The sequence below is a fragment of the Mugil cephalus genome, chromosome 7, assembly GCF_022458985.1.
Source record: "Mugil cephalus isolate CIBA_MC_2020 chromosome 7, CIBA_Mcephalus_1.1, whole genome shotgun sequence".
Lineage (NCBI taxonomy): Eukaryota > Metazoa > Chordata > Actinopteri > Mugiliformes > Mugilidae > Mugil > Mugil cephalus.
In genome coordinates, this window is record NC_061776.1 from 25,929,988 (window position 1) to 25,945,372 (window position 15,385).

Sequence of the window (15,385 nt, forward strand, 5' to 3'; positions counted from 1 at the left end):
TTACGCATTGCAATAACAATATCACATCCACTTAATATTTACTTTACTTTCTTGCACTCTGACTGCAGGAACAGGATCCTCAGGTGTCGGAGGACATGTTTTGGAAATGTCTAGTAAAACAAAACAAGACAGTAAAGACAGAAAAAAACACATGTATGGAATTAGCATATCAACAAATGTACAAGAAATAGAGATGGAAGAATATACAGTATATACAAAGGAATAATAGTCAGGTACGATATTGTCCATTAGTTAACTATTACAGAAAGACATGTTTGTCTGTTTATCATATCTGTGTGGAAACTTGTACAACGGATGTGTCTTTTCTCCTTGGAGACAATTAAGTCTAAATAAGACTCAGAGCATTTCCATACAGAGTCACTTTGCATCAGCAGCACCATGCTCCAGTGCTCTGGGAGACTTTATAGTCCTGAGAGTTCAACACTGGATGACTGACAGCTGTCCTTCATGACAACAGAAGCCACAGAAATCCTCCTCATCAAAAACATGACTTTGATCTGCGTCCTCATCTGGACTCTCCTCTGCTGCTGCTTCACAGGTAAAGTCCAGAGAATCAAACTCCTCTCCTCTATCAACATCCGTCCCTCTGAAATTAAGCCCACAAAACCATCAAGCTGCTTTATGTTTTTGTCTCTGTATCCTCAGAGTCCAGAGGTCAGATCACAGTGACTCAGCCTGGAGTAGTGAGGTCTGCTCTGGGAGGATCAGTCACCATCACATGTAGGACCAGTCAGAATGTTCATAATGGCAACTATTTAGCCTGGTACCAACAGAGAGATGGAGGAGTTCCTAAACTTCTCATTTACTACATTAGCACTCGACAATCAGGGATTCCAGATCGATTTTCAGGCAGTGGATCAAACTCTGACTTCACTCTGACCATCAGTGGAGTCCAGACTGAAGATGCAGCAGTTTATTACTGTCAGAGTCTTCACTATCCCAACAGTCAGTGGGTGTTCACACAGTGAAAAACCGTCGTACAAAAACCTCCCTCAGTCAGACTGAACAGAAACTGAAGTGACTGCTGCAGCTGGAAGCTACTGTACAGACTGATACAGTTCACTGAACACACAAACCAGACGTTGGTTAAAACTTCAAACAGTGTCATGAAACACTTTTGTTGTTAGATTCAACAAAAGTGACTTCAAATATCTCTTAGACATGTGAAATCTGATTGTTTCCATTTATAAATCCATCAACATCTCATCATTCGCAACATCAGAAAATGACGTTCTATTATATTTCACAAAAACCTTCACCTTCCTGTCAGTCAGTTATTAATCTGATCCAAAATCAAAGTTGCCTTTCTAACTCTCATTCCTATTTTATACATCCTTTTTAACTGTGTTTGTTAATGAGAAAAATCCTTGGTCATGAACTTTGACTTCAGCTTCATGCTGGATCACAGCTTTCTCACTTTAATCCCATCAAAAGTGAAAATGAAGATATAGATAAAAATCATAAATGTTTTTGATCAATAATCATTCAGCCATTAATATTAATATCACTGAGAATGATCACAAAGAAAATATTCCAGTAGAAAGTCACTGGATCAGTTTCCCAGCAGACCATCAACATTCTCTACATGTCATTATGTGAATATGTAAATATGTTGAGTATTAACAGTGAGAGGGAAACAGCATGATATGTGTTGGACAGCTGCAGCTGATTGACTCTGTGTGTTTGGACATGTGTCCTGCCTCTCTGCTCCCAGACGTTAAGAGGCCAGTGTTGATCAGAGCATGTCCAGGCTGTCCTTTCAGAACCACTGACACACCAGCAGCACAATGATGATGTCACTGACTCTACTGCTGGCCACCCTGGGGCTCCTTGTTCAGGGTGAGACTCTCTGCTCAAAACTCTGCTTCAGGATGAAACCAGGTTGAACACAGTGATGGAGAAACTTTGAACCAAGCAGCATTGAGCTTCTTCCATGCGTTCTCCATGTCCAACCAATGATCCTCTTCTGGTTGGACGTTGATCATCTTTCTCCAAGCTGGATTTGTCTCAATATCTCATCTCCTCTACTTCATCTTTTCCAGGTTCATCAGGAGAAATCATCCTGACTCATTCTCCTGGATCTCAGTCTGTTCTTCCAGGACACTCTGTCTCCATCACATGTAGAACCAGTTCAAGTGTTGGTACATGTCTCAGCTGGTACCTTCAGAAACCTGGAGAATCTCCTAAACTCTTAGTTTATTATTCTACAATTCTTCAGTCTGGAGTTTCAGATCGTTTTAGTGGAAGAGGATCTGGGACTGAATTCACTTTGACCATCAGTTCAGTCTGAAGATTCAGGAGTTTAATATTGTAGTGGAAAAAATTCATTTTGCTTTTTCTTGTAGAACTTTATGTCTAGTTTCCTTTGTCTTACCATGCAGAGAAAGCAGTTGTGCAGTGTCAGACTGATTGATGAATGAAGCCGGAGTTTGTTCTTTTTAGGGTGGTACACCCCATGATGTGGTAAGTACCAAACCTTTCCTGGTGGCTGTGTGAGTTCCTCCTGTGGGATTTCCTCAGCATTGTTGTTCTTGAGTATGTCACTGATGAACGTGACATAGTCCTCTTTGAATTGTTCATCCTTTTTCACTTTCTTTTCTTTATTTCCAGTTTCCTTTGTCTTACCATGTGCAGAAAGCAGTTGTGCAGTGCAATTATTTGTAAAGTCAATAAACACAGAAAATAAAACACATTGTTTGCATAAGTCTAATAACTGGTAGGACCATGCTACAGCCAAACTAGATTGTAGCTCCCCATGCAGCTTCACGCGCTGCAGTCAATGATGGTCTCTGCTGGTCTGCTTTCCCCCTGATGCATGATGGGCGGCTATTCAAACAGTGGCACCATCACCACCTGTAGAGGGTGGACACTCACAAAGACAAAGACGTAGCAAATAATGGAATACAAATAAACTTAAATGTGGCTCCTACAATTATTGTCAGCAGTGTTGTACGACGTTGTACAAAAACCTTCAGCTGAAGAGAAACTGATCTGAATCAACAGCTCCTTAGAAACACAAACACAATCATTAACTGATCATTTCAGACCACAATTATAACAGCTTCAATATTTTTAACATCAATACTTTTAATATTCAAGCACTGTGAGCATATTTTAGTTCATTAAACATTCCCAACAAAATGTTTTATTCAGAACAGTCAAACACAGAGTTATAATTAATTCTCAATCATTTAATAATGAAACTCATTGTTTGTTGTATCTACTGTCTAGATTTAGTGCAGCGACATGTGACAGCACTTCCACATTCATAATATTCATAGAGATAGATGATTGGATGAGTAGATATTTAATATTTTAACATGTTGTCAACATTAGAACAATCAATTGAAATGACAGTTTGTTCATTCTGCTGACAGACACCAAGAGACACAGACTGTGCTGTTGTTTTTACTGTTAAAATCAATTCTCTAATTTGGTTTAAATTAAAATATCAGAATAGTCTTAAACCACTTGATGCTGATGACATCGTGCTTTTAGATCTAAACCTGAGAAATGGATTATTAATGAATTAATTAAAATATTACTAACAACTAACAGCTGGATGATTTAACACTGACATGGTCTGAACATGGATTTGAATGAAAACTGATCAAACTTGATATAAATATAATGATAAAAAATGCAACAAAAAAAATCTGCTATAAACGTTGACATTTTTCTTTTTACAGTGTCTTCATTGTTGTAACGGATGTTCTTAATTTAAGTTCATGTGAACAAAGACAACTAGTCAAAAGAAGTTTGATATGTTTTTATTGTTTGGAAACGTATGCACTTACAGGATTACATCAAGCAATGAACAAGTGAAGAAAGAGATTAGAAGAAAGAGAGAAAAAGCAGAGAGACAGTGGAAGCAGTCTGAGAGTCCCAGTGAGTCAGGTCAGGACTGGGAACACTGGTCTCTCCTCAGTGTCTCTGAGACTCTTTGAGTCTGGGAGCTCTGGCTGGCCTCACAGCTCACAGAGACCACCTTGCTCCACTGGTCTGCAGGGAGCCTCAGGTTGCTGCTCCAGCTGTAGTGGCCGTCCTTCTGCAGCACCCCGGGGCTCCTGCTCTCCTCCCACTTGAGGGTGCTGCTGCCCTGCAGCTTCCAGGACAGAATCCAGTCTGAGGGGAAGCCCTTGTTGGCCAGGCACGTAACGGTGGCCTTCCCCTGCTCCAGCTCATCCACGGAGGGAGGCAGCACCGTCAGGGTGGGGGGGGCATCACCTAGGAGGACAGGGAGCACACAGCTGTCAATCAAACAGCAGACACTTGGACACCTTGACTGTGAGAGAGTCCATTTCCTCCTTGAAGAACTTTCTGTCAGATGCTTTTTCTGCTCCACCAGTCACTCACTCACACATGGTTTCACTTCCCTTTCACAAAGCTCTCATGAATATCAGCACAGAGACAATCATCATCCAGTTTGACCTCAAATATGTCCAACTACACTGGAAACTAAACAAGCACATGTCTCAACATTTCCAAGAAAACTTTGTCTTCAACATCATCAACATCTGAACCAAACATGACTTCAAAGGATTTAGTGGAAACAAGTAGAGAAAAGCAGCTCACTGCCACAAAATGATCTTCGTGTGGAGTTCAATCATTATTTAACAAACTCTTGACATGATTTCAAAGTAAATCTCAACTAAGAACACATTTACAAATCCACATCTTTATCTTCACTCTGTCCAGTTTGACGTGACACAAGTCAAATTGAATCCATCCTAACAACAGTTATTTTGATGTCACATTAGAAACTGATCACAGGAGGAATGAAGTTTGATCCTTTCTACTCTTCAAGGTTTGAAATTTCACTTTGACACAAACATGAGAATCAAACTTCATCAAAGCTGATCTGAGTTAGTCTCCATGAGGAGATAGAAACATGAAGACTGAAACTGTTGGAAATAAAAAAAACACATTTGACTCTTCTTCAAACAGTCATGACAAGGATTTGAAAAGATGAATCTACAATATAGTATTTAGTAAATACAGTAGAAACTTACTTCCAACTTCCAGTCTGGTTCCTCCACCGAACGTGTACCACAGTGATACAAACTCATTAAGGCGCTGTACAAAAACCTCTGACTGGAGAGAGACACGTCTCTCTGACTCTATCAGACTGAACTAAACCTACAAGCTCTCAAAAGTCAACTTGACCATTGAAACCACAAATAAGGATTTGTCCTCTGAATCACACTAATGGTTTATATTCATTGATATGAATCTTAAAGAGGTGAAGTTAACTTTGTCTCTTGGTGCAGAAATATAAAAAAAAAGATATCACATGGAAAGATGTTTAGATTTCCTGCCTGATGAATAAACATCAAGAAAATAAAAAGAGAAAAGCTTGTAAAATAAAACAGCTTCAAATTTGACTTACTTCCAACTTCCAGTCTGGTTCCTCCACCGAACGTGTACCACAGTGATACAAACTCATTGAGCCGCCGTACAAAAACCTCTGACTGGAGAGAGACACGGCTCTCTGACTTTGAAACAAACAAAATCAACTCAGTCATTCACTGTTTGGATCATTTTGTCAGCTGATAAGAAAACTGGAAACAATACAGTGAAACACATTTAATGGATTTATATTTTTATTTACAATTCATTTCATATTAAATTATTTTTAAAAGTCACATGGAATTTAATTTATTTTGAGACAGAGATTAATTTAAACACTGATAGTATTGTAACTCATGCACATGCAATACATTTTAATAATTCATGCACATATATGAAGACAAAATATAAAATATTGTTCCCGGTCTGATACTGATAACTGACTGGTCATCTGACTGACAAATAGGAGGATAATGAGACATTTTAAAGAAAGATAGGTTTAAATATAATATAAATTTTTCAACAACTTCCTGATCAATACAACAATGAAGTGATTGATCCATTGATCAACAGCATGATCAGAGTGATCCAAGTCCCTGTTGGAGTCTCTCAGAGCATTTCCATACAGAGTCACTTTGCATCAGCAGCACCATGCTCCAGTGCTCTGGGAGACTTTATAGTCCTGAGAGTTCAACACTGGATGACTGACAGCTGTCCTTCGTGACAACAGAAGCCACAGAAATCCTCCTCATCAAAAACATGACTTTGATCTGCGTCCTCATCTGGACTCTCCTCTGCTGCTGCTTCACAGGTAAAGTCCAGAGAATCAAACTCCTCTCCTCTATCAACATCCGTACCTCTGAAATGAAGCCCACAAAACCATCAAGCTGCTTTATGTTTTTGTCTCTGTATCCTCAGAGTCCAGAGGTCAGATCACAGTGACTCAGCCTGGAGCAGTGAGCTCTGCTCTGGGAGGATCAGTCACCATCACATGTAGGACCAGTCAGAATGTTTATAATGGCAACTATTTAGCCTGGTACCAACAGAGAGATGGAGGAGTTCCTAAACTCCTTTTTCACTATGTTGGTAGTCGAGTATCAGGGACACCAAATCGTTTTACAGATGGTGGATCAAACTCTGACTTCACTCTGACCATCAGTGGAGTCCAGACTGAAGATGCAGCAGTTTATTACTGTCAGAGTTTTCATGTCATCAACAGTCAGTATGTGTTGACACAGTGAAAAACCGTCGTACAAAAACCTCCCTCAGTCAGACTGAACAGAAACTGAAGTGACTGCTGCAGCTGGAAGCTACTGTACAGACTGATACAGTTCACTGAACACACAAACCAGACGTTGGTTAAAACTTTCAAACAGTGTCATAAAACACTTTTGTTGTTAGATTCAACAAAAGTGACTTCAAATATCTCTTAGACATGTGAAATCTGATTGTGTCCATTTAAAAATCCATCAACATCTCATCATTCCCAACATCAGAAAATGACGTTATATCATATTTCACAAAAACCTCCACCTTCCTGTCAGTCAGTTATTAATCAGATCCAAAATCAAATTTGCCTTTCTGACTCTCATTCCAATTTCATACATCCTTTTTAACTGTGTTTGTTAATGAGAAAAATCCTTGGTCATGACCTTTGACTTCAGCTTCATGCTGGATCACAGCTTTCTCACTTTAATCCCATCAAAAGTAAAAATGAAGACACAGATCAGCATCATAAATATTTTTGATCAATACTCATTCAGTCATTATGGGGATGAGGAGGGGATGGTGGGGATTGTAACCTGACTAAGATATGCCCATTACGTGAAGTCAGTCTGCTCAGGAATGCTGCTTGTGGTGACTGGCATTTCTTTTTGAGTGAAGGTGTCAAGTTGCTGCTGTCCAATGCTGAAACTTCAAATCCTTGGGACAGACATTTCCTGATTCGACGTTCGCAGCAGGGTGTGAGTCCTTTTGCCTTTGACGTTGAGCTGTGACACAAGCTCCTCTGAGCAGGTGGCAGAGGATCCAGGATCTAAGAGAGCATACACTTGGTGGACATGGCTGCCCTGTGCTGCCTTGACTCTGACTGGAACGATGGGAAGCACGCTCTCTTGGTCTCCAGCCCCTATATGACCACATAACTCTGCTGATGCACTGCCTATAACATCAGAAAGCCTTTTTGGCTCTCTAACCGTGCTGGCTGTATTTATATGGTCTTTGGGTTCAAGGTGAAGGGTGCTTGGATGAGCCTTCTTGCATATGTTGCAGGTGAGACATTTTTTACAGTCTTTACTAATGTAACTGCCTATGGAAAGCCATCCAAAGAAAAATGCCCTTAATTTACAAATAGCCGAACTTGTCTCTGTGGGTTTTCTTTGCAAAGTCTTTACACAAATCTAAAGTGTGGTTTGAGCTGCAGAAGGGGCAAGAATGCACAGGCTTTGTTTCTTTTGGGGGAAAAGACACATTTGTAACAAAGCTGCTGCCAGATGAATTTAAGGCCACCCATGTATTGTAGGTCCTCCATAGCGTTGCAACAGCTCCTGAGAAACATGACATAATCCTGCAGGACTTTGGGATCCCCAGATTTCACTTGTGGCTATGATAGAGCCTATTCCAGATAAACACAAAAGATTTCATATTCATTTCCGAAGTTGTCCTTCAGTAATTCTATTGCTCTCTCATAAAAACCATCTGGTGTCATGTACTCACAGCTCTTGACTAGCTTTTGTGCCTGGCGTTTGGTGAATAAGAAACTGTAATCTGTCCCTGTTGTTATCATTTATACGTTCAGTCAGATTCTCAAAGGAGTGAATGAATGATCTGTAATACTTAAGGACTGGAATGTTACCTTGTGGTAAAGTAGACAACAGTTGTTGCTTCATCAGTAACCTGGTTAAATCACCTTGATTTTCCAACATCTTGCTTATGTGACTTTCCGGTGCTTCTGCAAGTAGCACTGGCATTGGAAGTGGGACTATATCAATTTTATCAGAGTCATACAAATTAAATTCAGCCTCCCTCAAATAGTTGATCTAAGCAGTAGCGGCTTCAATTTCTGCTCAATCACGTGTTTCTCCTTTAATTTAGATGCTTTAAATAAATCCACTCGCTCGGCCTCAGCATTAATGTGCAATGATGTAGATGTTTCACTTGAGTCTCTGGATATACCTGAGTGCACATCAGTAAAGTCAAGGTTGGGGTTGTCAGCAGAATCGGGCAGACGGCCTTCCACTTGCACAGCAGAAGAAGTGGCCTCAGCAAAGATGGGGGAACTTTTCCTTTTACCTCATCAATAAATTCCTCTCCTGCCATCAAGTTATTCATGATGTTCATGATGATTCTCAGAGTGGTATGAGGCATTTTTTCTGATTGTGCCAAACGGAGACGTGCTATTGCATCATCCATGTTTGCAGTTTCTTGTTCGTTTGTTCCAGATATGATTATCAAAACGAAGTTCAAAAGGCACCAGATATATTAATCTTCTTTCGAACAATGCAATATCACTCAGAATGTCAAAAAAGAGTCTGCAGTATTTCAATACGCTCATCTTTTTTACTATCCACCAAAAATCAGGATCTCAGTGCATAAACTCAAAAATCTTCATCCAATTCAATATTATTTCACAACGAAGAAATCATTCAGGATAGTGTCGTTTCAAGCATATATTCTGCTTCCTTGGTTCAAGTCGATGCTTCAGGCCGACATTTCCTATTGTCTCCAATACGCACAGTTTCAAAAGTTTCCTGCCAAGGAATCCACAGGTCATCACTGATTATTGTAGTGGCAAAACTTCACTTTGGTTTGTCTTATCACCCTTTATGTCCAGTTTCCTTTGTCTTACCACGTGGAGAAAGCAGTTGTGCAGTGCACTTTTTTGTAAAGTCAATAAACACAGAAAATAAAAGAAATTGTTTACATAAGTCTAACAACTGGTAGGACCACGCTACAACCAAACTAGATTGTAGCTCCCCATGCAGCTTCACGTGCTGCAGTCAATGATGGTCTCTGCTGGTCTGCCTTCCCCCCTGATGCATGATGGGCGGCTATTCAAACAGTGGCACCATCACCACCTGTAGAGGGTGGACACTCACAAAGACAAAGACATAGCAAATAATGGAAAACAAATAAACTTAAATGTGGCTCCTACAATTATTGTCAGCAGTGTAACAGCTTCCCGTTCACACAGTGATACGACGTTGTACAAAAACCTTCAGCTGAAGAGGAACTGATCTGAATCAACAGCTCCTCAGAAACACAAACACAATCATTAACTGATCATTTCTAACAGACCACAATTATAACAGCTTCAATACTTTTAACATCAATACTCTTAATATTCAAGCACTGTGAGCATCTTTTAGTTTAATAAACATTCCCAACAAAATATTTTATTCGGAGCAATTCATTCAAAAGTCAAACACAATCAATGGAAATGACAGTTTGTTCATTCTGCTGACAGACACCAAGAGACACAGACTGTGCTGTTGTTTTACTGTTAAAATCAATTCTCTCATTTGGTTTAAATTAAAATATCAGAATAGTCTTAAACCACTTGATGCTAATGACATCATGCTTTTAGATCTAAACCTCAGAAATGGATTATTAATGAATTAATTTAAATATTACTAACAACTAACAGCTGGATGATTTATCACTGACATGGTCTCAACATGGATTTGAATGAAAACTGATCAAACTTGATATAAATATAATGATAAAAATTACAATAAAAAAATCTCCTATAAACGATATTTTTCTTTTTACATTGTCTTCGTTGTTGTAACGGATGTTCTTAATTTAAGTTTATGTGAACAAAGACAACTCGTCAAAAGAAGTTTGATATGTTTTTATTGTTTGGAAACGTATGCACTTACAGGATTACATCAAGCAATGAACAAGTGAAGAAAGAGATTAGAAGAAAGAGAGAGAAAGCAGAGAGACAGTGGAAGCAGTCTGAGAGTCCCAGTGAGTCAGGTCAGGACTGGGAACACTGGTCTCTCCTCAGTGTCTCTGAGACTCTCTGAGTCTGGGAGCTCTGGCTGGCCTCACAGCTCACAGAGACCACCTTGCTCCACTGGTCTGCAGGGAGCCTCAGGGTGCTGCTCCAGCTGTAGTGGCCGTCCTTCTGCAGCACCCCGGGGCTCCTGCTCTCCTCCCCCTTGAGGGTGCTGCTGCCGTCCAGCTTCCAGGACAGACTCCAGTCTGAGGGGAAGCCCTTGTTGGCCAGGCAAGTAACGGTGGCCTTCCCCTGCTCCAGCTGCTCCATGGAGGGAGGCAGCACCGTCAAGGTGGGGGGCGCATCACCTAGGAGGACAGGGAGCACACAGCTGTCAATCAAACAGCAGACACTTGGACACCTTGACTGTGAGAGAGTCCATTTCCTCCTTGAAGAACTTTCTGTCAGATGCTTTTTCTGCTCCACCAGTCACTCACTCACACATGGTTTCATTTCCCTTTCACAAAGCTCTCATGAATATCAGCACAGAGACAATCATCATCCAGTTTGACCTCAAATATGTCCAACTACACTGGAAACTAAAGAAGCACATGTCTCAACATTTCCAAGAAAACTTTGTCTTCAACATCATCAACATCTGAACCAAACATGACTTCAAAGGATTTAGTGGAAACAAGTAGAGAAAAGCAGCTCACTGCCACAAAATGATCTTCATGAGGAGTTCAATCATTATTTAACAAACTCTTGACATGATTTCAAAGTAAATCTCAACTAAAAACACATTTACAAATCCACATCTTTATCTTCACTCTGTCCAGTTTGACGTGACACAAGTCAAATTGAATCCATCCTAACAACAGTTATTTTGATGTCACATTAGAAACTGATCACAGGAGGAATGAAGTTTGATCCTTTCTACTCTTCAAGGTTTGAAATTTCACTTTGACACAAACATGAGAATCAAACTTCATCAAAGCTGATTTGAGTTAGTTTCCATGAGGAGATTGAAACATGAAAACTGAAACTGTTGGAAATGAAAAAGACACATTTGACTCTTCTTCAAACAGTCATGAAAAGGATTTGAAAAGATGAATCTACAATCTAGTACTTAGAATTAAATACAGTAGAAACTTACTTCCAACTTCCAGTCTGGTTCCTCCACCAAAAGTCCACCATAGTGATACAAACTCATTGAGGCGCCGTACAAAAACCTCTGACTGGAGAGAGACACGTCTCTCTGACTCTATCAGACTGAACTAATCCTACAAGCTCTCAACATTCAACTTGACCACTGAAACCACGAATAAGGATTTGTCCTCTGAATCACACTAATGGTTTATATTCATTGATATGAGTCTTAAAGATGTGAAGTTAACTTTGTCTCTTGGTGCAGAAATATAAGTAGAAAATATCACATGGAAAGATGTTTAGATTTCCTGCCTGAACAATAAAAGTCAAGAAAATTAAAAGAGAGAATAGCTTGTAAAATAAAACAGCTTCAAATTTGACTTACTTCCAACTTCCAGTCTGGTTCCTCCACCAAACGTCCACCACAGTGATACAAACTATTTGAGCCGCCGTACAAAAACCTCTGACTGGAGAGAGACACGGCTCTCTGACTTTGAAATAAACAAACTCAACTCAGTCATTCACTGTTTGGATCATTTTGTCAGCTGATAAGAAAACTGGAAACAACACAGTGAAACGATTAAATTATTTTTTAAAAGTCACATTGAATTTCATTTATTTTGAGACAGAGGTTAATTTAAAAACTGATTATATTGTAACACATGCACATGCAATACATTTTAATAATTCATGCACATATATGAAGACAAAATATAAAATATTGTTCCAGGTCTGATACTGATAACTGACTGATCACCCGACTGAAAAAATAGGAGGATAAGGAGACATTTTAAAGAAAGATACTTTTAAAAATGTTAATGTAAAATCTTTCAACAACTTCCTATCAATACAACAATGAAGTGATTGATCCATTGATCAACAGCATGATCAGAGTGATCCAAGTCCCTGTTGGAGTCACTCAGAGCATTTCCATAGAGTGTTACTTTGCATCAGCAGCACCATGCTCCAGTGCTCTGGGAGACTTTATAGTCCTGAGAGTTCGACACTGGATGACTGACAGCTGTCCTTCATGACAACAGAAGCCACAGAAATCCTCTTCATCAAAAACATGACTTTGATCTGCGTCCTCATCTGGACTCTCCTCTGCTGCTGCTTCACAGGTAAAGTCCAGAGAAACAAACTCCTCTCCTCTATCAACATCCGTCCCTCTGAAATGAAGCCCACAAAACCATCAAGCTGCTTTATGTTTTTGTCTCTGTATCCTCAGAGTCCAGAGGCCAGTACACAGTGACTCAGCCTGGAGTAGTGAGGTCTGCTCTGGGAGGATCAGTCACCATCACATGTAGGACCAGTCAGGATGTTTATGGTGGCAACTTTTTAGCCTGGTACCAACAGAGAGATGGAGGAGTTCCTAAAGTCCTTTTTTACTTTGTTGGTAGTCGTGTATCAGGGACACCAAATCGTTTTACAGAGGGTGGATCAAACTCTGACTTCACTCTGACCATCAGTGGAGTCCAGACTGAAGATGCAGCAGTTTATTACTGTCAGAGTCTTCACTTTCCCAACAGTCAGAATGTGTTCACACAGTGAAAAACCGTCGTACAAAAACCTCCCTCAGTCAGACTGAACAGAAACTGAAGTGATTGCTGCAGCTGGAAGCTACTGTACAGACTGATACAGTTCACTGAGCACACAAACCAGACGTTGGTTAAAACTTTCAAACAGTGTCATAAAACATTTTTGTTGTTAGATTCAACAAAAGTGACTTCAAATATGTCGTAGACAAAGATGAGTTTTTTTTTTCCGACGTGAAATCTGATTGTTTCCATTTAAAAGTCCATCAACATCTCATCATTCCCAACATCAGAAAATGACGTTCTATTATATTTCACAAAAACCTCCACCTTCCTGTCAGTCAGTTATTACTCAGATCCAAAACAAAAGTTGCCTTTCTGACTCATTCCAATTTTATACATCTTTTTAACTGTGTTTGTAAATGAGAAAAATCCTTGGTCATGACCTTTGACTTCAGCTTCATGCTGGATCACAGCTTTCTCACTTCAATCCTATCAAAAGTAAAAATGAAGACACAGATCAACATCATAAATGTTTTTGATCAATACTCATTCATTTGTTTTATTATTATCTATTATTACATTTATAATTAATACAAAATAAACTGCTTTTTATAAAAGTTAGAATTAGAATTTGAAAGATAGATATGAAAACTTAAAAAAGATAATAATATGACACATGTACTAATTTATATTAGAAATTCATACATATGAAAGAAAAATATAAAAGAATAAAATTTAAATAATCTGTCTGTACTTCTAAAATAAAAAACCCTTTAAAATAAAAGACATTAACAAAGAAGACAGTGATATAAGATATGTCCTGAAGAGTAAACCTAAAATCTTTCAACAACTTCCTAATCAATACAACAATGAAGTGATTGATCCATTGATCAACAGCATGATCAAAGTGATCCAAGTCCCTGTTGGAGTCACTCAGAGCATTTCCATAGAGTGTCACTTTTCATCAGCAGCACCATGCTCCAGTGCTCTGGGAGACTTTATAGTCCTGAGAGTTCAACACTGGATGACTGACAGCTGTCCTTCATGACATCAGAAGCCACAGAAATCCTCCTCATCAAAAACATGACTTTGATCTGCGTCCTCATCTGGACTCTCCTCTGCTGCTGCTTCACAGGTAAGTCCAGAGAATCAAACTCCTCTCCTCTATCAACATCCATCCCTCTGAAATGAAGCCCACAAAACCATCAAGCTGCTTTATGTTTTTGTCTCTGTATCCTCAGAGTCCAGAGGCCAGTACACAGTGACTCAGCCTGGAGTAGTGAGGTCTGCTCTAGGAGGATCAGTCACCATCACATGTAGGACCAGTCAGAATGTTTATAATGGCTACTATTTAGCCTGGTACCAACAGAGATATGGAGGAGTTCCTAAACTTCTCATTTACTTCATTAGCACTCGAGTATCAGGGACACCAGATCGTTTTTCAGGCAGTGGATCAAACTCTGACTTCACTCTGACCATCAGTGGAGTCCAGAATGAAGATGATGCAGTTTATTACTGTCAGAGTCTTCACTATCCCAACAGTCAGTGGGTGTTCACACAGTGAAAAACCGTCGTACAAAAACCTCCCTCAGTCAGACTGAGCAGAAACTAAAGTGACTGGTGCAGCTGGAAGCTACTGTACAGACTGATTCGGTTAACTAAACACTAACACACTTACGTATTCATCTTTTAATTATCTCAAACCATCAAATTTCACTTTTTAAAATGTCTTCTTTCCTAACATGGCCTCACAGAGACAAAGGTCTCGCAATGAACAAGGAGAAATGTACAATTGCAAAAACACATGAAGAAAGTGCTGTGATTATGTACTTGTATGTAAAGTCTGTACAACAGGTATGTTCACGCTCATCATCAGAATCTCCTCACTATAACAATAATTTAGTTTGGTCCTTTTAAAGCAGATATTTAAGATTATCTTCATGATCATAATCTCAGATTACATGACTGATTCTTTCTTCTTCTGTGGTGATGCTCTACAGCCACAGACAAATATTGGACTAGAGCAAAAGGTTAGAACAGCAGAAATAATCACAGAGCACTTCCACTCACACTACTAAGTTCATCAGGAGGTAACGTTATAACTTCAGCCACCTAGAGAACTCCTCTCTGATGGAAGCAGGGTCAGACACATGATTCATACAACTCAAGGTGTGATGTGAAATGAAGGATGTTACATGATAACATTTTAAGGGAATTAGCTCAGACTTTTTAATAGAGCTACAATAGAGCATTACAATAGTTTCTCCTCTTTATAGGCCTAAAACAGAAAAGAACACACTCTGGAAATATTTTAGAAAAGGATAAAAGGTCAATTTATTCAGTTTTTAGACACACACACACTGGAGGACATCAATAAGTCTGCCTC

General features: G+C 39.4%; 6 gene segments (V, D, J or C); 4 read left to right on the forward strand and 2 right to left on the reverse strand.

Moving 5' to 3' along the window:
* The first annotated feature begins 504 nt into the window (after positions 1–504).
* LOC125011258 lies at positions 505–1,028 on the forward strand. The segment is given in 2 exon segments: positions 505–559; positions 667–1,028. Coding segments are annotated over 2 exon segments (375 nt in total).
* Positions 1,029–3,775: 2,747 nt separating this feature from the next.
* LOC125011255 lies at positions 3,776–5,577 on the reverse strand. The segment is given in 2 exon segments: positions 3,776–4,248; positions 5,411–5,577. Coding segments are annotated over 2 exon segments (465 nt in total).
* Positions 5,578–6,125: 548 nt separating this feature from the next.
* LOC125010687 lies at positions 6,126–6,611 on the forward strand. The segment is given in 2 exon segments: positions 6,126–6,181; positions 6,289–6,611. Coding segments are annotated over 2 exon segments (375 nt in total).
* A 3,596-nt stretch (positions 6,612–10,207) lies between these two features.
* Positions 10,208–11,893, reverse strand: LOC125011259. The segment is given in 2 exon segments: positions 10,208–10,680; positions 11,847–11,893. A coding segment is annotated over 1 exon segment (291 nt).
* Positions 11,894–12,526: 633 nt separating this feature from the next.
* LOC125010688 lies at positions 12,527–13,012 on the forward strand. The segment is given in 2 exon segments: positions 12,527–12,582; positions 12,690–13,012. Coding segments are annotated over 2 exon segments (375 nt in total).
* A 1,069-nt stretch (positions 13,013–14,081) lies between these two features.
* LOC125010689 lies at positions 14,082–14,563 on the forward strand. The segment is given in 2 exon segments: positions 14,082–14,134; positions 14,241–14,563. Coding segments are annotated over 2 exon segments (375 nt in total).
* Positions 14,564–15,385: the final 822 nt, after the last annotated feature.